The 25,949-nt window shown below is 34.7% G+C and overlaps 1 protein-coding gene across 1 annotated transcript in view; it reads right to left on the bottom strand.

Moving 5' to 3' along the window:
* Positions 1-25,949, bottom strand: part of VPS13C (vacuolar protein sorting 13 homolog C) — a 191,705-nt gene that overhangs the window by 65,225 nt on the left and 100,531 nt on the right. Inside the window, exons 35-47 of the mRNA XM_080807819.1 lie at positions 25,367-25,475; positions 21,767-21,903; positions 19,851-20,007; positions 19,150-19,229; positions 18,449-18,508; positions 17,714-17,876; positions 16,015-16,131; positions 14,617-14,720; positions 8,197-8,364; positions 7,242-7,546; positions 6,163-6,310; positions 2,431-2,581; positions 59-168 (exon numbers count right to left, since the gene is read on the bottom strand). Coding sequence (XP_080663945.1) covers positions 59-168; positions 2,431-2,581; positions 6,163-6,310; positions 7,242-7,546; positions 8,197-8,364; positions 14,617-14,720; positions 16,015-16,131; positions 17,714-17,876; positions 18,449-18,508; positions 19,150-19,229; positions 19,851-20,007; positions 21,767-21,903; positions 25,367-25,475 — 1,809 coding nt within the window. The remainder of the gene's footprint in view (positions 1-58; positions 169-2,430; positions 2,582-6,162; positions 6,311-7,241; positions 7,547-8,196; positions 8,365-14,616; positions 14,721-16,014; positions 16,132-17,713; positions 17,877-18,448; positions 18,509-19,149; positions 19,230-19,850; positions 20,008-21,766; positions 21,904-25,366; positions 25,476-25,949) is intronic.

The following is a 25,949-nucleotide window of genomic DNA, read 5'->3' on the forward strand; positions in this document are numbered from 1 at the left end:
CTAAAAGTAAATATCAAGAGCTAAAGGTTTTTTCTAAATAAAGACATTTAGTACATACCTGGTTGATATCATTATTATAAAGGACAATGGAAAGAGACTCAAAGTGAAAGTCAAATTGGAGAGTGACACTTTGGTCCATAGAAAGCTTTGAGTCTGGCAAATCTTGTTCTGATGGTTCAAACATAAGTATGAAAATTAAAAAGCTTTAAGAACGTACAGTATTTTATACTTATTTAAAAAGCTAAATAATTATTCTAAATATGTATCATACTTTCTAGGATTCTTTAAACCGTATTACAAGACAATTAATTAAAATAGCAATGATTTATTCTGTATGTTTAGTACAGGGCAGAATGATGGGGGCAGGCCATCTACATTTTTTTAAAAAGCAACAAAAAGAGGGGACCTTATAGAGTATCAAGACAACATTTTTTAAAAAGCCCCCCAGAGTGAGACTGCTCATCACAGTTTACAATTAACAAAGCATTTAACTTAAATGGTTATAAGCAGTGTCAAGAGATTATGAAGTTGGGGGTACAGAAAAATAAAATACTTTGTCCTTGAACAGACAACTAGACAGTAACCTCTGCTAGCATAGTGCAATTCTCACTATCTTTAATTACCTATACCACCCAACTTATTACCTTGATAAGAACAGAATATAATTCAATAGCAGAGTCAAACAGAGCTCAAATACAATATGGGGCAGGGAGCTTTTGGAATTCTGAGGTAAAAGAGATTTCAGGAAGTAATTTTGTCCATTCCCTCATTAATGGGCAAAAACCTTTTAGACGGCAAGATTAAGAATAGATACTGCTTTCGACCACTCTTACAAAGTCATTTTATCATCTCTTTTGGGGATTGATTCTATTCTTTGATCATTTACAGGGAAGTGCTCTTACAAGATGCTGGAAGAGCAAACATTGCATAACTTTAACCACATAAAGGCAGAAGCATTTCCAAGTTGGAAAACACTAGGGTTTTTTTTCCTTCACTTTTCCTGAAAGTAATTCACATTCCAATTTTCACTGTCTGCTGCTTTCATTTGAATTCACAAGTTCTCCCAAGGATCACATTAACCATATAGCCAGAACCAGATACACAAATTGACCACAGTTGGACATAATGAGATCATTAATCACATAAAGCCTGCCTGTTATTTTTATTCATCTGTACATAGTTCCTGTCTAACCATAGCAACAGCCTGCTTATCTAGCATTTATCCGTACTGTAGCATAAACCCAATCTTGGGAGAAGATGCTGGGCTCACTGAGCTCATGTAGCACTCATTACTATCCACCTCAAACAAAACCTTTTATGCACACTGCTCTAGTCATTTATTTTGTGACAAACACATAAAAACACAAAACACACCGGACCCAAATATAGGAGAAGCAATATTAATGGTATTGTTAGCTGGCAGTTTTATCTATTACTTTCTGAAGTATAAGCTGATAAGCTGAGCATTATAAAAGCAGAGCAGTCTGGGGACATTTATTAAGAAGGACAAGGGGGGGGGCACCTGGGTGGCTCAGTGGGTTAAAGCCTCTGCCTTCGGCTCAGGTCATGATCTCAGGGTCCTGGGATCGAGCCCCACATCGGGCTCTCTGCTCAGCGGGGAGCCTGCTTCCCTTCTTCTCTCTCTCTGCCTGCCTCTCTGCCTACTTGTAATCTCTGTCAAATAGATAAAATCTTAAAAAAAAAAAAAAAAAAAGAAGGACAAGGGGTACTTCACCTCTTTCCAGCCATGGAAATTTTAACCTAATATTTACAAGTCTAATAAAACATATGATGTTCACGTCAATGACTTTAAATGATAAAAAAAAACAGTACAAATATGTTTTACATGACTGTTCTGAGCAAGAAGGATACTTTTACTTTATAAAAGTTATCTTTTTAAAGTGACTGAATTTAAAAGGCTCAGTGCTTGTAAAAGATTCCATTCTAATAATCTGGAAAATTCCCTTATGTATGTGACTACATCATTCACTGATAAAGCCAGATAAGCATAGCTGTTTTTATACAGCTTTGTTACGGGCCTGCCATCGGAGTGGGATACCAAGATCATTTTCTCTCTATTTTTTAGGGACCTTATTATCCTGCACGCCCACTTTGCTATTTCTCAAGGTCTACCACCTCGGTGGCTCTTGAATTCAACAAATTCATGTTTTACAAGTAAAGGGCAAACATGCATCCTGCAGACCAAAGGTGGCCTCTCCCCTTACAGAAGACAATGAGCATACCTCCTTTCCTTGGGAGCTTCAGGCAGCCCCAGACCCTGTACCAGCCAATTTTCCACAGTAAACACTACAATACTGAGTCAGTTCATACCACACTATACTAGACAACTAAAAAGACCACTAAACATAAATATGGCATTAACATTAATTTTTCTCCATGATCAAAGCAAAAATCTTCATCAATTTGTACCTTTGAGGTGGCCGGGCCCACCCAGAACATCTTTTCTTACTCTTACAGCCTCTTGGGTAGACTGTGTAGGGCTTGGCTGTGAAGAGGCTTCTCCAAGATTTTCCAGCAAAATTTTCATTAAAACTGTTAAGTCATCTTCACTGAGAGCAACCTAGAAAGCAATAATAAGTTGTTGTTAATATAAAGGAATAAAAACGCAGAATATCATATCCATGTTTTAATTTACGGTTCTTCAAATTCAATGTCCATCTGAACAACAACAAAAAAGGAGTTGGGGCAGTAAATACAGGAGGGAGCTATTTCATCTTATATACTATGAGACACTCCTCATGTGTGTAGACATACTTCTGTCTGAACCCACGCCCAAGGCCCTGCATTCATCACTCTTTTTGCCTTGTCTATTCCTATCTTTCTTGTATGTTCCTGGGCCTGTGTTTCTCTCCACTCTCCCTATCTCCTCATCTCCACTCTGCCTCTCTCTTCTGGCCCAGAACCAGCTCCACTTCACTTCCATCCAAACTCAGTACAAGAAGAGAGCTGTTCAGTTTCTAACCCCCACCAAGAAGTAAAAAGATTCTCTCTTGCAGTGCAGCTCTTATTCCGTGTGTGTGTGTGTGTGTGTGTGTGTGTGTGTGTGTGTGTATCTGGACATACCTAAGAATAATCAAGAATAATGTCACTTAGAAGAGTAAGTAATACATATACGACTAATTTTTAAAAACCAAAGTACAGAGCAGGAAAGGAATATCTAATTCACCTTTTACCTTTATAAAAGGGGATATACGACAAGAAAAAATAAAAGAAAAGAGAAAGAGAAAGATAGAAAGGATGGAAAGAAGAGAGGGAGGGAAGAAGATCAACAGCTTTTGAATCAGGCAGCTCTGTATCAACCCTACCACTTTCAGGCTCAGCCAAATTTCTTAGCCTCCTTAACTCAGATTTCTCAATTGATTAATTGATTGATTGATTGACTAATTTATTTAGAGAGAGAGAGAGAGAGAGAGAGAGAGAGAGATATCACAAGTAGGCAGAAAGGCAGGGAGGTGGGGGGGAGCAGGCTCCGTGCTGAGCAGAGAGCCTGATGCGGATTTTGATCCCAGGACCCTGAGATCATGACCTAAGCAGAAGGCAGAGGCTTAACCCACTGAGCCACCTGGGCCCACTGAAATATGAACCACCTGGGTGGCTCTGTTGCTTGAGCATCCAACTCTTGATTTCGATTCAGGTTGTGGTCTCAGAGTCCTGAGATCCAACAAACCCTGCACTGTTCCCCAAATTAGGCCCTTATTGACAGAAAACTGCCTGATTCCCAGCCTAAATGAAAACAGGGAGATATTTTAACATGAGATAATGACCAAGGATTTCTTCTTTGCCCCAAGCCCCAGTCCTAGGAGAACAGATGTCACTCTAACTCCCTAGAACTTTCTTGTATATTCATTCCCAAGTGTGATATCAACCAAGATAATACAACTGCCTGAAAAGGAGCTAACTTCACCACCTTCTTGGCTTTACTGTGGTTGAAAAGAACAACTGAATCAAATACTTAAACTGACCCTTTAGTAAGTCTGAAGGACAATTTGAGAGATGGCCCCACAGTTGTTTAAGAACTGTGAAGCTGATCTACCTAAAACAACTTACTGATGTCACCTACCTGATACCCTTTCTTAACTGCACTTCAGACCCAGGAAAAGTAGACTCATACCAGTGAGGGGGTGTTCTGAGAGGCCTGGATTGCTGACACATTAGGCAGTGGAAACTACCCACTATGGCTATATTCTTGATTTAATAGGGGTTCTTGTAGTTAAAGTGATGATCACACTTTGATGTTAAAGTGATGGATTTTTTACTATTTTTCTTGTTTCTTTTGGAAAAGGAAAAAGAAAGAGAGAAAGGAAAAGCAGAGAGAATACAGTATAAAGGAAAAGCAGAGAGAATACAGTAATCCTCCCTGGTGTACCTATCATCTAGCTTTGTCAAATCTTACAAGTTGCTATATTTCATTTAGATCTTGTTTCCCCATTATAGATATGGTTGAAGCCCCATGTCTACTTCTATGAGACCCCATTACCTCTATGTTCCTTTTCAGAGAAAGACACTACCCTGAATTACAGAATTATTCTTCCCATGAATGCTTTCTTACACTTATCACTACTGGATTCCCTATAAATGATATATAGCACTGTCCATTATCTTGCTTGTTGTACAATTCAAAATAACATAAAATTGTACTATCATTTCGCAATTCAATTTTTTCCTAAACATTTTTATGTTTAGGATATAGCCATTTTGTTTCATATAGTTTTAGCTCACTCACGTTATCTGCTTTATAATATCCACTGTATGAATATATCATCGTTTGGTCCACATTCTCCTACTGAGAGAACATAATAGGTTTTATTCTTGCTTTCAGCAAAACTATAACCACACAATCTTTGAAAGCAAGGGGAAAAGGTCCAATACTAGCCCTGGGATCTAATCTCTTAACAACAAAGGGGAAGTTAAAAGAAGAGTCACATACTCTGTAAGAGAGAAGTCTTCATGACTACTCTAAATAGACACTCTTCCAAATACTGTATCCAATCACAATACACACAGGACCTTTCATCCCTACAGCAAACTTCAATTTTAACTTCTTCCCTAGTAGAACTTGCTCCTTTGTCCCCTTCTGTTTTATCTAGATCTAACTCTGAAGTAATAACAGGTATTAAAAATGACTAAATTTTTATTTGTTTATCACACACTCTGTTTAGTTACTTTCTCTCCTCCCCTATCCCCTACTGTTTGGCTTCAATTGTTCCACCCAAAGACACAAAAATAGGTATAGGATTCCTATACCTCCATAACTTTCTTTGACCAGTATTTCTCCCTGTGAGCCAACACATGACCTACTAACTACACTATTACAAATATTTCTACACTAATATGCTTACCAAATATACATATTCATCTATTTAAAATGTCCACTTTTCTAACTAAAAGAGTGCTTCTATACATTAAAAATACTCCTAAGTTGGGGGGGGGGGAGACACCTGGATGTTAAGTGACTGACTCTTGATTTCAGCTTAGGTAATGATCTCAAGGTCATAGGATTAAGCCCCATGTCAGGTTCCATACTCAGCATGGAGTCTGCTTGTCTCTCCCCCTCTCCCAGCTTGTGCTCTCTCTCTCTCTCTAATTAAAAAATCTTAAAAAAAAAATACTCCTAAGGTGTTTTGAATGTGATATCTAAATATTACTTTATACTGTCTTAACATTCAACTGCCTAAAACTTCAACAGAACTTTCCAAAATTACTAATAGTATTTTCAGTAGACTCCAGTGGGTTTTATCTCGGACTTCTTGCTGGGTTTACCAGATATGTGACTGAAGTGAAATAAAGAAAAGTATGAGAATTAGGATGACCTCATTTTCAGTTAATAAAGTATTCTTTCATCACTTTTTTTTAAAAAAAGATTTATTTATTTGAGAGACAGACAGACAGACAGCAAAGCAGGAGGAGTAGAGGGAGAAACTCAAGCAGACTCCATACCTACGCCAAGTGAGGCACTCAATGCAGGGCTGGATCTCATAGCCCTGAGATCAGACCTTGAGCCAAAACCAACAGCTGGATGCCCAACCAACCATGCCACCCAGGAGCCCCAGCTTCATCACTTCTGATGTACGCTAGAATGGCACTGTGGTCAATGATAAAAGCCTACCTAGCAATTTTCATATACTGTATACATACACTTACCAACATAGGTTTTAGTTTTCCTTTTATCTCCATCCCTGGAATTTGCACATACCATGCTGCTGCTAAATTTCGCTGTATGGACAAAAGCATGTTGACTGGTTTTAAAATTTCAATTTCATGTTGTGGCAAGCCAGCCTGCAAAATAGTTCTGAAAGATAAACAAGAATTTATTTTATAGTTTTAAAATTTACATTTTAAAATGAAGACTATCATATTGTGTAAGTTTCCACAATTTTCCTAGATACTGAAGGTTGCTATCAGAATTCCTTAACACATGCTTCTTTTCACAAATCAATGCAAATCAGAATAAATCAAGAGCTTTCTAAAATAAAACCTATGTAACATTGATTTCAAAAATAGAAAATATGACTATTATGCTATTTGCTACTTTCACAAAGACTGTTTAAATATTAGCAACTAGGGCAGTGTCATGCAGACAAATGTTAACATCCTCCTAAACTTGGAGGACAAAGAAAGTCTACTTAATCCTTAGTTTTGTGTTATTGGTATTTCTCCAAACTCAAAGGGATAAACTCACCAAACCTACACATTAAACAAACATATGGTAATAGTCATTTTGAGCATAACTGCCAACAACCATTTGTACAAAGAAATGAGTATTCTTGTCATTCAGCAGACCTAACACTTTCCCATTTGGATTCAATAATCCTTTAGGTATCACACTGAGAATTCCCAAATGTGACAATGTTTGGAAAGGAAAAAAAAAAAATCTTAACTTTTATTACATTTTAAGAAGTCTTCCCCTATCTATAGAAAATAGTTATATGCAAAGTGAAAAATAAAATCTAAAGTGTTATTTAGTAAATTTTAATTTTATAATAGGAAATTTTTATAAAACGGAGAAAATCACATTATAAATGCCCAATATAGTAAGACAAAACAGAGATTCTATGAGGTGTACTAGTATTACCACTGACCAAAAACCAATGGTCGTGGTTTTATAATTATAAAAAATAAGGAAAGAGAACTATAAACCACGAGAGTATTTTATCCCTAGCAAAGATTTTAAGAGAATTCTATTTCTAGCACTAGTATACAAATGAATTATATATTTATACCTGGACAACTTCAACTGAGTTAGCTCAATGTTCATCTTGTCAATGACTGGAGGAAGAGAATAATGTTCCATAGGAACTAAGCTAAATTTGTTTTCAACTCTGATTAAACCCAGATCTGCTACAACAGCATTTGGTGATACCGAAGACTGAGGAATGATAATAACTGGTGCTTTCAAGTTAATATCCATCAAAAGGCGGAAACTCTTTTGAGCCAAGTCTTTCATGCTGGAAGCAGCTCTTTCTGCAGCCTGGGCTGTAGCTGAGCTCAAAGCTTCTTTGGCAGTTTGGAAATTGTTCAGGAAGTTCTGTTGGAAGAGACTGTTATTTAGATTTCCTTAAAATAAAACAGGACTAACTTTAAAAAGCACTTACTTTGAAAAGCAAAACTAAATAAAATAATTAAAAGAGATGCTATTTGTGATTGTATATATGGAGAGTGTAAGTCTAGAAAGACATACTCTGAGATATTAACAACTGTCACTTCTCATGGTTTAGGTAGAAATCCATGACTTATAAGCCTTGAATAACAGCCCTGCAAAGAGGCACAGACAGATTAAAACTCTTTAGCCCATGATATTTACATCAAAATAATTAAAAGAAAATAATTTTATGGCCTTGTTGATCACAATTATAATCAAAAGTTGTAAATTCCAATACTAGTCCTTCTTGAAAAAATATTTTAGCTAAATATCTTTAAGGGTATTTAATAAAACACTGAAAATGCCTACATTAATACACCAAAAAAGTACTTTTAAATTATATACCTATGGAAATGTGAAAGAATGGTTAACAATGATAACAAAAATTTATTTGGTTATCCATCACGAAAAGGAACACTCAGCATCTGAGTGTTCATCACACAGTCCTATTAGTAAATATTTTGACTAGGTTCAAATGTATAGGCAAAAATATTTAGGTTTCAAAGAAAAATAAATACATTTAAAAATAAACTTACCAAAAGAGACATGAAGAATTTATGAACATAAACAATTTGGATACAACCCACTTTGAGACTAAGTTTCCCGTCTACTTTAGACATATCAGCATAGGCATTTCCTTCTGTAGCATCTGGATAAAGAGTCATTTGGAACCTAAAAACTTCATCTCCCAAAATAGAGACAGCCTAAAAGTATTAAATTAACTGGTTATTACAAGAAAAAGGCTGCATTATAAACAAGTTTCCTTATTAAAAGATCCTGATATATGAAGAAGCACCATTTAAATTCAATCCTCAATAAATTGTCAAAAACATTTTACTTAACAAAACTTTTTCCTACTTCTACAAAAATTGTTTTAATCAATGGAAATATCAATCACTTAAATGGCCAGACATAACTTACAAATCACCTAGTCTATACATAATGTGAAAGCACATAACCATATTCATGGTCAATCCTTAACAAAATGCCTGACACATAACAACTAATGAATATATAATGAAATGAATAAAGGCATCTCAAACACAAAAATCAAAACTAAGTTTTTGTTTTTGTTTTTTAAGATTTTATTTGTCAAAGAGAGAGAGAGAGAGGGCAGGAACAGGAGGGAGGAGCAGAGGGGGAGGGAGCCTGATACAGGACTGGATCCCAGGGATCCTGGGATCATGACCCTAGCTGAAGGCAGACACTTAACCATCTAAGCCACCCAGGCATCCCAAAAGTAAATTTCAATACAGAAATTATTTTTCTAAAAGCATTTTTTGATGTTTATTTTTTAGTTTCTATTAATCTGTACATTCTAACTTTTGTGAAATAATTTTTAAATTAATTTTTGAGGCATAATTTGCATATAATAAAATGCACTCATTTTCTTTGTATATACTTTGACAAATTTTGACAAATTTATACCACCCATGTAAATACCACCCAAACAAGATATAGAACATCCCATCAGCCCAAAAAGTTCCTTTGAGCCCCTCCCCTTCAGCTAATTTCTGACCCTCTGCCCAAACCAGATCCAAACAACCACTGATCTGCTTTCTCTTACTAAATGAGTCTTTCCTAGAGCTTCAGTAAGTGGAATTATAGGATATGTTCTCTTCTGTGTCTTCCTTTTTCTCATTTAAGTGTTATGTTGAGATTCACTCCCATTACACGTTTCACTATTTTTTTCCTTTTTATAGCTGAGTACTATTCTATTGTTTGGATATACCACAGTTTGTTTATCCATTCTTCTCTGGATAGGCATTTGGACTGTTTCAGTTTGGGGTTATAATTAGAAACCTGTTATGAGTGTTCACCTTCGTGGACATATGTCTTCATTTCTCTTAGGGAAAGGCACAGGACTGGAATTGTTGAGTTATATGCTAAATATATATTGGGTGCTCTAAGAAGCTTGAAACTGTTTTCCAAGGTGATTATTTAATTGTACATTGCCACCACAATAAAAGTTCCAGTTGCCCCAATCTATGCCAATAGCTGGTATTGTCAATTTTTTTTTTATGTAGCCATTGAAATGGGTATGTATCTCCTTGTGGCTTTAATTTGCATTTACCTGATGACTAGTGTTGTTGAATATCTTTAATATGCTTAATGACCATTCATAATCATTTCATATGATGTATCTTCTAACACTTTCCCCAACTTTTCATGAGATAATGGCATCTTATTTTGGAGCATAGCTGGTTTCCTTTTTCTTTTTTTTTTTTTTTAATTGAAGTAAAGCTGACAAAATATTTTGTTTTACATGTACAACATAGTGATTCGACATTGGCATACACTGCAAAGTACTCACCAGAGTAAGTCTAGTTACCACCTATCACCATACAAAGTTCATACAGTATCATTGACTCTATGCCCCATGCTGTACTTTATGTCCCTATGACATATTTATTTTAAAACTGGACGTGTGTATCTTTTGATCCCCTTCACTTATTTCATCTCCCTAATACCTTCCCTTCTGAAAACCACTACTCTATTTACTATGAGCCTGAGGGGTTTTTTGGCTTGGTTTTGTTTTGTTTTTTAGTTTCTGCTTATAAATTAAATCCTACCATATTTATCCTTCTCTGACTTCTGTCATTTAACATAATTCCCCCTAGTTTTATCCATATTGTCACAGATGGCAAGATTCCATTCTTTTTTATGGCTGAGTAATATTCTATTATGTATGTGTGTGTGTGTGTGTGTGTGTGTGTGTGTGTATCAATCACATCTTCTTTATCCATTCATCTACTGATGGACACTTACAGTTATCACCTACAGTTTTTTTTTTAAATACTTTAGAACTTTATTTTTAAAGTTGTACCAAGGAAACCAACAGCTATCAACATCAGCTCACCGAAAAACACTGTTGTACACACTAAGAAAAAGGACAAAGTGAAAATGAAGCATTATCATTCAGTAAAGGAAACCAAACCTCATCTAATGCTCAATGGTGGGGAAAACTTCTTGGCGTCCATCACTCAGTGTTTGCCAGTCAACTCCGCCCTGCACGGTGCGGTGGCTTCCAGCAGCTGAGTCCTCGGGTTCAGAAACTTGAACGATCGAGTTCAGGTGCTCTCCAAGCTCTCCAAGCAGCCGGCACCCGCTAAGAGCCTGGGAAGAGGCAGGTGGCTTTCCAGGACTGCCATCTGATGTCTCGGTGGCTGAGTTTCTGCACACCCCATCGGCAACAATAAGCAGGGCACTGCTTCCCTCCGGAGAGGGACCTGGCAAGGGATCTGCTGTCTCAGATTCACTGCCTGTGAGATCCCCTTGTTCTGAGTCTGAACCTTCAGTCTCAGACGACATGGTGCTGTCTGATTCCTCGGAATCGCTGGCCTCAGGACTGGAGGAAGGGGTCTGCTGCCTGGACACAGGACAGGCTGCTTTTAATGCCGTTTCCTCCTCCTGCACAAGAAGTGCTGCGGCTTCCGGCTCTTCCAGGTCAAGGCCCAGCTGGGCCTTTGTCAGGGATACTTCCTTTAAGGCTTTCTTTAAGGATACTTCCTTTAAGTGATGGACACTTACAGTTGTTTCCACACCTGGGTTATTGTAAATAATGCCGCAATAAACACAGAGGTGATGTATCTTTTCCAATTAGTTTTTTTGTTTTTTTCAGATAGATACTCAGAAGTGGAATCATTGCTGGATCATATGAAAGTTCTACTGTTAATAAACAACACCTCCATATTGTTTTCCATGGTGGCTATACCAATTTATATTCTCACCAATAGGGCATGAGAGTTCCCTTTTCTCCACATCCACACCAATACTTGTTATTTCTTGTTTATTTGATAAAAGCCATTCTGACAGATGTAAGGTTATATTTCATTACGCTTTTGATTTGCATTTCCCTGGTGATTAGTGATGTTAAGCATCTTTTCACATGCCTGTTATCTACCTGTATGTCTTCTTTGCAAAAATGCCTATTTAGGTCCTTTGCTCATTTTTTAACCAGATTGTTTGGTTTTTTGATTAAAGAGTTTGTATGAGTTCTTTATATATTTTAGATATTAACTGTTTGTCAGATACACAATTTGCAAAATCTTCTCCTGTTCAGTAGGCTGCTTTTTTGATACGTTGATGGCTTCTTTTGCTATACAGCTTTTTAGTGTCATGTGGTCATATTTTGAAAATTTTGCTTTTGTTGTTCTTGTCTTTGGAGTCAGAGCTAAGAAAACATCTTAGCTAAGACCAACATCAAGGACCTTGCCATGTATGTTTTCTTCTAGGAGTATTAGATTCAGGTCTTAAATTCAAGTCTTTCATTCATTTTGAATTAAATTGTTTATATGGTATAAAGATAGTGGTCCAGTTTCATGCTTTTATATGTAGCTGTCCCATTTTATTGACAATTAGTCTCTTACATATAGCTGTTCAACATTTACTGAAAAGACTGTCCTTTCCCCATTGTATATTCCTGCCTCCTTTGTTGAAAATTAATTGACCATATGTACATGGGTCTATTTTTGGACTTTCTAGTCTGTTCCACTGATCTATGGGTCTGTTTTAATGCCAATACCATATTGTCTTGATTACTATAGCTTTGCAGAATAGTTTGAAATCAGGGAGTATGAGATCTCTGGCTTTGTTCCTTCTGAAGATCATTTTGGTTGTTTGGGGTCTTTCTTGTTTTCATACAAATTTTAGAATTGTTCTAGTTCTATAAAAGATGCCACTGGAATTTTTATATGAATTGCACAGTCTGTAGAATGCTTTGAGTAGTATGGACAATTTAACAATATAAATTATTTCAATCCATGAGCATGAAATATGTTTCCACTTATCTGTATCTTCTTCAATTTCTTTCAACAATGTTTTACAGTTTTCAGTGTACAGGTCTTTCACCTACTTGGTTAAATTTATTCCATTTTTTTCCCCAAGGTATTTTGTTCTTTGTGATGCACCTTAAATGGGATTGTTTTCCTAAATTCTCTGATAGTTCATTAATACTACATAGAAATGTAACAGATTTTTTTATGTTAATTTTGTACCCTGCAACTTGACTGAATTCATTTATTAGCTCTAACAGCTTTTTGGAGTCTCACTTCCCTTGTGGTTTGATGGCTTCCTTTAGTGTTCTATTTATATTCCTTTCTTACTTTCTTTTGTGCATTTACTATAAGTTTCGCTGGTTGGTTACTCTTAGGTTCACATAAAACATCCTATGTAGATAACAGCCTGTTTGGTTGACAGAAATTTAAATTTGAATACACTCCCAAACTCCAGATTTTTACTGTCCCCCCCAATATTATATTTTTTCATGTCACATTTTATACCTTATCCTTTGTATCCATAAAATAATTATTGTAACCATAGCTATTTTTACTACTGTTGTCTATAAACTTTCTTTTTTTTTTTTTTAAGATTTTATTTATTTATTTGACAGACAGAGATCACAAGTAGGCAGAGAGAGAGAGGGGAAGGCAGGCTCCTTGCTGAGCAGAGAGCCTGATGCAGGGTTTGATCCCAGGACCCTGGGATCATGACCTGAGCCTAAGGCAGAGGCTTTAATTCACTGAGCCTCCCAGGTACCCCGTTGTCTGTTAACTTTCATTCTGGCTTTAATTAGTGGTTAATCCACTTTTTACTATATAATTACTTTTTCTAGTAAGATTTCTGTTTTCATATGCTCTCTTGCTATTAGTTAGTGGCACTTCTTTTCAGCTGAAAAAAGTCCCTTTAACATTCTTGTAATCCCAATTAATCGTTACAAGTTCTTTAGCTTTTGTTTGTCTGAAAAACTTTTTCTCTCTCCTTCTATTCTGAATGATAATCTTGCCAGGTAGAGTATTCTTAGTTGAAAGTTTTTTCCTTTCAGTTCTTTGAATATGTCATGCCATTTTCTGGCTTGGCAAAATTTCAGCTAAAAATCTGCTGACTGCCTTATGTGGTTTTTCCTTGTACTTTAACAAGTTCTTTTTCTCTTGCAGCTTTTAAGATTCTCTTTAATTTTTGACAGTTTAATTAAAATGTGTTTTAGTGTACTCTTTGGGTTCATCTTATTTGGAATTTTCTGGGATAGTCCCTTTCCCAGTTTAAGTAAATTTTCAGCCATTATTTCTTCAAATAGACTTTCTGTCCCTTTCTCTCTTCTCCTTTGGGGATTGCTATAAGGTGGATATTATTCTACTTCATGTTGTCTCATAGGTCCCTTAAGTTGTCATCTTTTTTTTTTTTAATTCTCTTTTTTTATTCTGCTGCTCTGTGTGAGTAAATTTCATTGTTTTGTCTACCAGCTCACAGATCTGTTCTGCTTCATTCAGTCTGTTGCTGAGCCCTGCTGGTATATTTTTTAAATTCAGTTATTGTATTCTTAGGCTCTATGACTTCTATCTGGTACTTTCATATATTTTATATATTCTTGTTGAAGTTCCTATTCTAGTCATACCCTCTTCTCCTGAGTTTGGTGAGCATCATTATGACCATCACTTTGAACTCTTTATCAGGAAAACGACTTATCTTTGATCCATGAAGGGTTTGTTTGTTTTTTTTTTTTTTTTTTTTGAGGTTTGCCTTTGTCTTCATTTGAATACATTCCTCTGCCTCCTCATTTTTCCTGATTCTCTGTGTTTGTTTCTATGTATTAGGTGAAAGAGTTACCTTTCCCATTGAAGGAATGGTCTTGAACAGGACATGACCATTGGGGCCCAGAAGCACAATCCCACCTAGACACCAGAGTTGGGCACTCCAGGGGCATCTCCTGTGTATGCTGAGGGTGTCTGCAAGCTATGGCAGCATGACTACATCTCTGCCTCTCCTACCCATCTCGACGTGGCCCTTTTATCTTCTGTTGTGGAGGTGCTACTTGTCTAGTTTTCAAGACTTTTTCAGAGAAAATTATCTCACTTGTAGCTCTAGAATTGTTATGGCTGTAGGGGAGGGGAGTTCAAGATCTTCCTACCCTGCCATCTTGAACAGCCTCCTTTTCCTGAAACCTATTTTTTAATTACCTTTTTGTGAATGGACAGCAAGTCAACATTCGTAATTACTATGTCCTTAAGTCTGGCAAACATGTCGGTCTGCTTTGGCTTCACAGAAATAGAGGCATCCATTCCTACGGGAAACATAACATTTACAAACTTTTCACCCAATCCAAGTGAACCAATTCAGCGGTATTTAATCAAGTTAAAAAATATACTACCAAGATAGATAATGAATAAAATTACTATTACACATATTAAAGGTATCAACTTCTATGTATGAGATGCCTAATAAAGGTTACAATATCTTTAACTGCTACAGGTGTTTCATACAAAGAAGTGGAAATTTTAAAGACAAAAGAAACTGAATTTCAAAGACAATCACAGGTCTCCAAACAAATAACCTATGCATTGACAAGATCACAAGTGGTCATAGAGAAAGACACACACTGTTTCTTAAACAGCCATCTCACAAGCATTTATTATGAAAACTAATGCTCTGATAATTGAGCATAAATGAATATAATTTGATGAATATTCATTCTACAATAAATAATATCTAAAATATAATCTTTCTCTCCAAAATATTTTGGTTATTCTCATAATTTCTAAAGGCATAATGATTTCTAAAATAGCTCCTCAGTAAAAGAGAATACCTATAGCTAAGAACCACTAATAAGCTCAACTTATTACCATGCCACCCAGGAAATAGATACTTAGTTTAATATTTGTTGAACAGTACTTATTTTTAAATCTTTTCTCAAGTGCTTACCATGTACCACTTTTCTAAATATATGTAAATGTACATATAATCCTACAAGTAATAATTATAACTATCACAGCAATCCCATAAATAATTATTACAACTACCTCCATAGGACTAAGATGCAGAAAGGTTAATTTTCTCAAGGTCAGCTAATAAATATTAGCTTGAATCAAAACTTGAATCTTGGGAGATTGGTTCAAGAATCCATGGTATAATATGAACCTATCCTTTTATCAAGCTGTTGATGAATAATGCTTACAAAATTTCTTTTAGGTACTTCTAGCCTGATGCTCTATATGTACAAAAGACAAGGGAAATAAACATAGTTACATTTTCTTTATTTAGTGAGGTGTCGTAAATATTAATTCCTCAATTTAAATTAAGGTTATATGATTCTGAAAATACAAAAGGAACATAAGCAATTAAGCCTTAGATTTATTCTAAAATTTGAAAAATACATTAGAAATGTTTCATGTTAGATGTGAATCATAACAAAGTCACGTCTAACATTTCCAAGTACATCTTTGAAAAGTTTGTGCAAGTTTTCAATATAAGTAAACAAAACAATGACTCCTAAGAAATCTACCATACACAAGCTTACTCTTGCTGGAGGTCTATGTAAAGAAAGAGAACTACCTACACCAAGGAATATCTTTACTTACCATGTATTCTAATATCTGCAATGTTACACTTCTGATCACAGACAAAGATATTAAATGCATTTAATTCAGCTATAACCTTTAAATCAAACACATCATCTTGAGAAGTACTGCCAGATACTGAAAAATAATAGAAAACTTGTGATTAGCAAAGTACAAAGATGAAACAACAGACTAGATAATGTAAAATTCACAAAAAGTACATTATGAACTATGAAGAATCAAAAAGGCTTCTATTAAGATAACATATAATTAATATGGATTTTGACCCAATTTTCAAATGCCAATCAGAAACTAGCATATTCCCCCCCAACTTAAGAATAAAGGCAACCTTTACTAGCACCTTGAAAGTACAATTTGCTAGATGGAAAATTCTCTGTAATTTTTCTTATGGAAAAAAAGATTCAGGTCTACGAGACATAAACATAAAGGACTAAGTTAAAAAAATACAAAAAAATTTATAGAGTGTGTGTGTGTGTGTGTGTGTGTGTGTATAAGAATCACAATCAAAGGATTCCCTTACTCTACTTTGGTCGAGGTCTTAACTGATAAATTTAATATTTATTTTTCTAGAGATCTGTCGGGCCTGAGGGAAACAGACCTTTTCCTGCAATACTGTAAAAGCACAGGACATCAGTCCTTAATCACCTTAATGATAACAGTGACTTTTTTTCCTTTAAGATATAAATCAAACCATAAAAATATAATCAAACCATTAAAATCAACCACACAGCATAACTGGAAGACTGTTTCTTTGGATTAATAATTTTTGTAGTTTATTGTGAACTTTAACATCACTCTTTCATTTATTCAACTGTGTGTGAACGTGTATGTATATATGCATGTTATATAAAGAAGCATTTCCAGATATTAATATAGCAAGTACATTAAAGACAACAATAAAACTCTTTAACTATAGTTTCATAGTGAAAGTATTGCTCTGATCCCTGGTTAAAAAAAATCTGATCTTTTTATCAGATCTAATATTACTAAGAGTTTTATGCTTTAAAGATGCCAGTAATACAGATGTCACTCAAACAGGTAATGGTCTGAAAATTAAATTATTAGATGTTAGATATTCATATCATGTAATACAAAGGAAAAATAATTTAAATGACATTGGCTTAAAAACAGGTACATGTTCACTCAGATTGACATCATATCTAATTCATAGCACAAGCCATATGCTTGAGGAACATGTGCCCATAGCTGTGTGTGATTTAAACTCAGTTTTGGTTAGAAACCGAAGTGAGTCTGTCTCTTCCATGATCTTCTTCCTTTTGTGACCTGCAAAGCATTTTAAATCACTGATCACCAGGTAGGTTTCCATGATTGACAGAAATGGGACTTTGTACTATGCATGACAGTATTCATATTCTAATTTCTTCTGTTCTCACTTGCACTGAAGTGAAGGCTGGCGAGACATCAATGCAAAGTACATACTTTATTTTCCATAAAAGATAGGCAGTGAAATCAAATACAAATACATGATTCATTTTAAAAATTTATTTTAAATCCCTCACAAAATTATCCTATCCCTACCGCAGGGATAAAATTTGCTTTCTTTTGAAACTACCTTAATCTGTCAGAGCAGCTGTCATATTAAGGGTTAAATATCTGTCTTAGTTTGAAAATATAAGTTATCATATGATTATTAAAAGTTCAGAAAGAAAGTATTAGACCATGACTCAAAAGTAAATACCAGCTTTGACAACGATACTTCTGGACTCCCCCACAAGTGGTTTCAGCTCAGATTCTTTCTCAGAAGAGGAAGGTTCAGAGGATGGAACAGCAGATGATAAAAAATCCATGAAGGACAGTAAAGCTTCCAAATGAAGTACTAAGTCTAAGGATGAAAATGAAACCTAAGATAATGAACAATTAGAAAGACAGATTTCAGATATGGTGACATTTTTATGTTAAGCTTCAACATATACAAGTAAGTATATGTTGAAGAACAGTTCATTTAAGAAAAGACCAATTAAGGTCCTTTTTTTTTTTTTTTAAAGAACTCATTCTTACAATGTTAATCTCAACCACACAATAAACCAACACTCTGCCCCCTCTCATGTCCAACTCTAACTCTGACCTTAGTTGGTGGGTTTTAAGGAAAAATGTGGGAAGTATTAATAGGCCTTAGGCCAATCACATTTCAGATGGGTCCAAGATGGACTATATAAGCTTAAATGTATTGTAAGCAATATCTTTACTGAGTCATGCTTTTAGCTTCATGCTTAATTTTATTCTATAGATCCTAAAGCCAATATATAATTCAAATGTTTAATACTTTCATCAGCACTAGGCCAAATAATCATGTATAAAATTCCCTTAAAAAGTATATTATTTGTTGGTGAGGATGTGGAGAAAGACAAAGGCTATAAACCTAGACTTAATCATTAATGTAACATTGCCTTATAGTGAATTAGAAAATATTTACCTTAAGTCTCTGTTTTATATTGTCATGAATGGTTTTAAATTCTGGTCCATCACTGTCTGCCTAGAAACAGTGGAAGATTAAACCACTGGGTTGAAAACATTAAGAATTCACACATTAAAAAAAATACATATACATATATATGTGTGTGTGTATATATATATATATATTGAGGTGTCATAAATATTAATTTATATATTATATATTATATATATATTTAGTATATATATATATACATACACACTCACATACATAGATATATATACATGTGCATACATATATATGCATATATATATATTCTCTACTTTTCAAAGTATGCTATGAAAACACCAAAAACATATTTCTTAACAGCAAAGAGGCAAGTGCCAAAAAAAACTGAAGTATTTCTCATCTCTCACAATATAGAAGCAAAAACTCAAATTCCTTATCCTACTTAGGAGTAAATGCTAAAGGTAGGGGAAAATGCTAGCATATCTAGATTATAACAAATTTGCTTTGGATTACCACAGAACTTTGTACACACTCACTTATTCAACATTATAAGGGTAATTCACAAGGTTATTGTTGGATGCTTGCATAACTCACTATAATCAATGGGCTTTAGAATGAAAAATATTAGGGGGGAAATTGAAATATTAAATATGGGAGAATTACATAACTTCATACATTCAAATATTAAAGAATCCTAGGAGGAAACCAGGTACCTTTGTCAGTGACATTTTCAGCAGGGGCTCCTTAGTTACATTAGAAGAGTTAATAATGTGAAGCGGCTCTCCAGCAGAGTCTAAAAATAAAAAACACAGGGCAGCTCCAGTAAGTATCTCAAACATTTCAAATGTATTTTAAAACAGAATTTTACTATATATTAATCATACTTCAATAAAAGTGGCTTTGACAGAAAAAAAAACCTCCATTAAAAACTTTGAAAAAAAAAACACCCCAAAACCCAGCACCAGTCAATTATAACTTTTGTTAACATTTGTACTACTGGTATTATTCATTTGAATAAATCAGAAAGAATATACTGAAGAATAAAGCTATGAAATACATAAACTAGGGATTATTCTTAATATGTTTGCTTTACTTAAAGTTACCTCATGGAGTTCCTATAAACTTTAAACATCCATAGCAACTTTAAAAGTTGGCTTAATGCATGTTAGAAAGTGGATTTGAATGTATTCTACTTCTTGCTAAATATAGATATATATATTTAGATATATTCTTACTTTATGGTAACTACATAGATAATAAATTTTTAAATTACAAGTTCCTTTTCATCAAGGTAGTAAATTTAATTAACTAAATAACTATGGTGACATGAATAAAAGGTGTTTACTATTGACAAGAAGGTAGTTATCACTGCCTATAACATGAATAATTTATACAGACTATACTTCACACTCACCAGTGAACTCAAAGCATCGCATACTAATTTTTTTTAGATAAGCCTTAGCAGTCAGGTCATAGGGTTTAACTTTAGCTTTCATTCCAAGCTGCAGGATATTCAGTTCATGTAAAGGCCTTCCTTTCTTTTCTGCTTTTTTCATCAAAGTAATCACAACCTAGAAAAGACCCAGTATTACCACAAACAATTCCACTAATATATGATGAAAGTAAGTCAACAATTTCAAAACCATCCAGAGCAATATAATAAAAAAATTCACACAATGTAAAGATGTGTACTACTATTTGTGCCTGGAAAATTTCCTAGTGTTATTAGAAGGTATGTTTATTTAAATTATTTTTAAGGGTTGTTATTTATTTATTTGACAGAGAGAGAGAGAGAGAGCACAAGCAGGGGGAGCAGGAGAGGAAGAAGCAGGCTTCCCGCCGAGCAGATATATTTACTTGTTCAGACTTCTGAAACACTGCCACTCTATTTTAGTGATTGTCAAGGTAAAATTTGAAAAAAACAAAGTAGTTCTGCCTAGAACCAGGAGTTCTAGTCTGATGGATAGCCTTTCCTCTGGAAGTCTATATGATAAACGATCAACCTTTATACTAATCCTAAGGTAAGATTTCTCAGGCTTGACACCATTGACATTTTTGGCTGGATAATTTTTTGTAGTGAGGGAGCAGACCTGTGTACTGTAGGATGTTTAGTGGTAACACTGGCCTCTCACACTTGTTGTCAGCAGCTCCCTCTCCCCAGATAGTGACAACCAAAAATGTCTTCAGACAGTGTCAAGTATTGGCCTTGGGGAATGTACTTCCCCTAATTTCCATGTCCTCAGGGAATAATATTTATTAAAAATGATATTAAAAGCAGCTTATGGGTTTTCTATGCACATATGTTAATGAAGCCCATTTGCAAACAGAATGATTCCTCTGTCCATGTTTTAATTATTAAAGCTTATGTATCTTTAGTAACTCTAATGTTAACCAGAAAAACAGTAAAGTTTTAAGATGAAAGAAATTAGTTGCAAAGCATGTATTTCAGATAAGAAAAGTAGAACCCATTTGTTTTAAAGTTTATTATTTTTAACTCAGAGGAAGAACATAACCTCTCCCATTAATGATGAAGGGATTTTGCAGGAAGTTCTTACAAGTCCCCTTATCTACTGTATTTTCTCATATACTCACACCTTAACCCTGCCCGAGCCCCTTTCCTGATCCCCTTTTCTCAGACTCTAAGTACTGTTCCTTAAAGGTTCATCTCAAATGTCACTTCCTCCAGAAAAATCTTCCCTGACACTCTCAGCCTGCTTAGATGCCCCCTCCTTACTATCACAGACACAAGCTCCTTAGGTACATTTTTAATGGGAGCACTTCCAAAATTTTAATTGTTTGTTTTCTTGTTAGAAATCAGAGTCTTTGACTTTTAATTTTGTATCCTCAGCACTTAGCACATGCAATGAATATTAATGTGTGAATACAAAAGAGGAAAATCCATTTAATATTTCCTCAAAGATCTGCAGATGGAAGCAGATGGTGGTATTATAACACTTAAAAAATGTAGATATACTTTGCTTTGTTCTATCAAGAGTTTCTAAAATTTGCAAAGGATTTCTGTCACTACTTCCTCTTCCTGACTTTCTTATATGAAATCCAAAGCAAGCTACACCCCAAGTGTCCTATAATCATTTAGAAAGCATGTTACAGGACATGTTACCATGTTCTCTATGAAATATTGTATACCTCAAATAGAACTCATCTTCCATAAACTCTCAAATTTACTACAAACTGCACTGCTACATATAAATTATAAATAGCCTATGTTAAGATTTTTTCATGCATATCAATAATCTATAAGTTTTAGTAGAGGTAATTCCAATTATCTATTATTTATTCACTTTACAGAAACAGATGAAAATTACATACTTCTTTGATTTCAAAATTCAGTAGCACATTAATGATGTCTATAGATCTCATTTCTTCCACTCCAGCTGTTAAAGTAACTTGGGAAGCATGTACATCTTGTTTTGCTGTAGAGGTTTCAAGTGGCCCTTTAATTTCACCTAAAGATTTAAAAGAAATTCTTTCACTTCTACCCACACATTTTTCCCACAAATACTGATTGAGGACATGTATGAGTACTCTGGACCTGCGTAAGCACTGAAAATCTACAAATCAGTAATACGTAGCTCCAGCCCTTAGAAAGCTTATGGTTTAGTAGAAGAGACATATACATTTCAAATACAAACAAACAAAAGAAGTGGGCCATGCCTGGTCACATTAAGTAGACAAGTGTTAATAAACTATAGAATATTGCAGAAAATACAGAACATGAAGTTGTTATGGGGAGGTCAAGAAAGGTTTAATAAGGGAGTTATCATTCAGGTAGAGCTTAAGTACCTCCTCACACAGAGAAGACATTCAAGAATAAGGTTAAGAGATTGTGGGGAAATTGTAAATAGCACATCATGATAGGTTTTGGAAACAGAGTTTGATACGCTTAAATCATGAGGAGGATAACAAGAGTTAAGGCTAGAAAAGAAAAAAATAGGAGGGATGGTTACAACCTCTTCTACCATACAAAAAAGCAAAAAGAAAGCTATATGAAACTGATATTGTTGTGCTAAAATTCACATACTCAGAAATACAATAAAATTGCTTTCTAAACTGTAATAGAGAAAACTAATAATTATAGCTATTACTTGCTAAGTGCTTACCTCTGTGCTGCTCACTATGCTAAGGGCTGTATATGGATTGTCTCACTTCATTCTTTTATCAACCCTTCAAAATAAAAACTTCACTGTCCTCATTTCACAGATGAGCAAATTGAGGTTCAAAGAGATTCAGGACATTGCCCAACATCACAGAGATGGCAAATGGTAGAGTCCAAACTCCTCAGTCTCACGATAGCCTTTACTCTCAACTAACCTTCAATAACATTACATTAGTTACTAATATTATTGGAGTTAACATTATCTATGATCACTAACACAAGAATCCTATACCATAAACTGTACCTGAAAACCATATTGAAAACCACTGCTGTCAATTATTAACTCTGAGAAAGAAACACACAGGGTGAGGTTTTTAACTATCACCTTATCCCAGCACTGTTCCAGAGTGTGATCCAGAGGAAATAATTTTAGCAAATATTTTGCTTTTACAAAATAATTCCTGGAATAGGCAAAGATTCTTAAATAAGAAATAAAAAGCACTAACCACTTTCAAAAATGATATAATGGAATCCATTACAATTAAGTAATTCTACTCATAAAAGACCCATTAAGAATGAAAAGCAAATCACAGGAGTATGATATATCTATGCCTATATCAACACAAACACATACAATACACACAACCAACAATGGGCTCATAACCAGAATGAACAAAAAACTCCAACATATCACTAAGGAAAAAACACTCAATAAAAATAATGGTCAATAGACTTCAATGGTCAGTCATGTCATTGAAAAGGATACCGAAATGGCCAGTAAGCATATGAAAAGGTGTCAGTTTCATTAGTAATCAGGGAATAAATAAGAACCACAGAAATACTACTGCATATCAGCCAGGATGGCTAATTTTAAATTACTGACAATATCAAAGACCAGGGAGAATGTGAAACAACTAGTAGTCTCATACATTGCTGGTAAATTGGTACAACCATTCAGAAAATCATTTGGTATAATATGGCCTAAGTTACTGCAGCTAAATGTAAGCTAATAAATGAGCCTAACCTGTGAAGCTCAGCTATAAAACCAAAAGAAGACAGTACATAAATATAACAAGAGATATGTATAATAACATCTTTATAGCAACTTTATCCTAGATGGTCAAAAAATGGAAACAACCCAAATGCTTTCCATCAAAGGTAGAATGGATAAAATAAATACTAATGCATTTGGATGTTGAATATGCACAGGATTGTTATATGTAAACAATGAATCTTGGAACACTACATCAAAAACTAATGATGTATTGTATGGTGACTAACTTAACACAATAAAATAAACAAACAAACAAACAAATGAATGAAATAACAACTACAGCTACACACAACACCACGGAGGAATCTCCCAAACAAAATGATGACTGAAAGAAGCCAAAAACCAAAGAGCACATTCTATATGACTCCATTTATGTGAAATTCAAGAACAGGCAAAACTAATCTACCTGTGGTATTACAAATAAGGATGGCAATTAATTCTGGGTGGATTTGAGGGCGGGTGGGTGTTTGGTACTGATTAAGAAGGGGCATAGGGAGCCCTTCTGGGGCGAGCTGGAAATGTTCTATGTATTAACCATGGTGATTAATAGCTATCTGGTATAGCTATACATAAAAATTCAATGAACTGTACACTTAAGATATGTGGTCTTTATTACTGTTTGTGCTCTGTAATACAGTAAAAAATTTTTTTAAATAATAAAAATATAGTGAGATACCATTTTTCACTTAGCAATTTAGCAAAAATTTTAATATAGAAAAACAAGCTGGTGGGAGTACAAAATTACTACAAGTTCTAAGGGGAGCAACTGGCAAGATGTGTCAAAAATGTTCAATTAAGTTAATTAAATTCATTAACTTAACATACATTAAGTTAATAAAAATTAAGTACCCTTTAATCAAGTAGTCCTGGTGTTTCCCCTATAGATACATGTGCACTTGTAAAAGTGTATGGACAAGGATATTCAATGCAATGTGGTAAGAGTGAAAGACTGAAAACAATCTGGAATGCCCATCAATACAGACTTGCTAAGTAAATTATAATACTTCAAGAGAATTTAATGTAGGAAGCCATTAGAAAGAATGAAACAGATCTACACATAATATATTTACAGATATAGAATGGACACCAAGATAAACTGTTATTTGAAAGAAAAAAGGAAAGTGCAGAAATACATACACATATACATATTTATAGGATAGTGCCATTTGCTTGGAAAAATTGACTATATGTGTGTGTGTATGTAACATAAATATATAAAGCAGTTAGGTCTGGTAGTTACTTTGCCTTATGTCAAAAGGCCATTGCAACTAATAAATTCTCTAAGTTTTTACTGCAGTACAATTTTTCAGTATTTTCTTTGCTGAGGGCTAATTTATCAAATATTTCAATTCTTAAAGATATTTTACCATAAAACCTAATTTAAAAATCAGATTAAGTATGCTACCATAGCCTGCTGCCAACTTTGAATGTTTTTATTTGTATATATGCAATTTCACTAATTATTCCAGGAATCTACCAGATTTAAAATGCTTCGTTATGGTTCCTCCTAACTTAATACAACTTGGAAAAAGTTCTGAACCTATAAACGACTGTTGCCATAACTAAAGAGAGTCCGTCAGCACTAACTACAGTTTTATGCAATATTTATTCAACAAATAAACATCTTCTGTTTTCATGGTGATACGAATCACAATTTTTAAGTATATATTTGCTTATGTCATTTTTATTGTCTGTCTCCCCTACTAAATTGCAAAATAAATAGCTATGTGGATTATGCCACCTACTGTTAGTCTCTTACCTGTCTTCTGTACTCCTGGTTTCATTTTATTTAAGTCTTCAGTAGCCTCACCAAGATTTTCTGCTAGTATTCTAAATAAAAGATTAAGATCTTCTTGATTGAGATTAACCTGTGCAATATCATTAAAAGAAAAGATAAAGACATTTCATTTTAAAATGAAACAATTTTAGGGGTGTCTGGTTGGCTCAGTTGGTTAAGTGCCTGCCTTTGGCTCAGGTCATGATCCCAGGGTCCTGAAATGGAGCCCCATGTCAGGCTCCCATCTCAGCAGGAAGCCTGCTTCTCCCTCTCCCTCTGCCTGCCGCTCCCCCTGCTTGTGTGCACTCTCTCTCTCTATTAAATAAATAAATAAAATCTTTCTTAAAAATTCCTTTAGGGTGCCTGGGTGGCTCAGTTCATGATCCCAGGGTTCTGGGATCAAGTCCCGCATCAGGCTCTCTGCTCAGCAGGGATTCTGCTTCTCCCTCTCCTTTACCTCTCGCCCCTGCTCATTCTCTCTCTTTCTCAAAAAAATAAAATCCTTTTTAGAAATTCCTTTAAAAATAGGTAAAATGAAACAATTTTAAAATAGAAAATAAATTAT

The sequence above is a fragment of the Martes martes genome, assembly GCF_963455335.1.
Source record: "Martes martes genome assembly, chromosome: 7".
NCBI classification, from domain to species: domain Eukaryota; kingdom Metazoa; phylum Chordata; class Mammalia; order Carnivora; family Mustelidae; genus Martes; species Martes martes.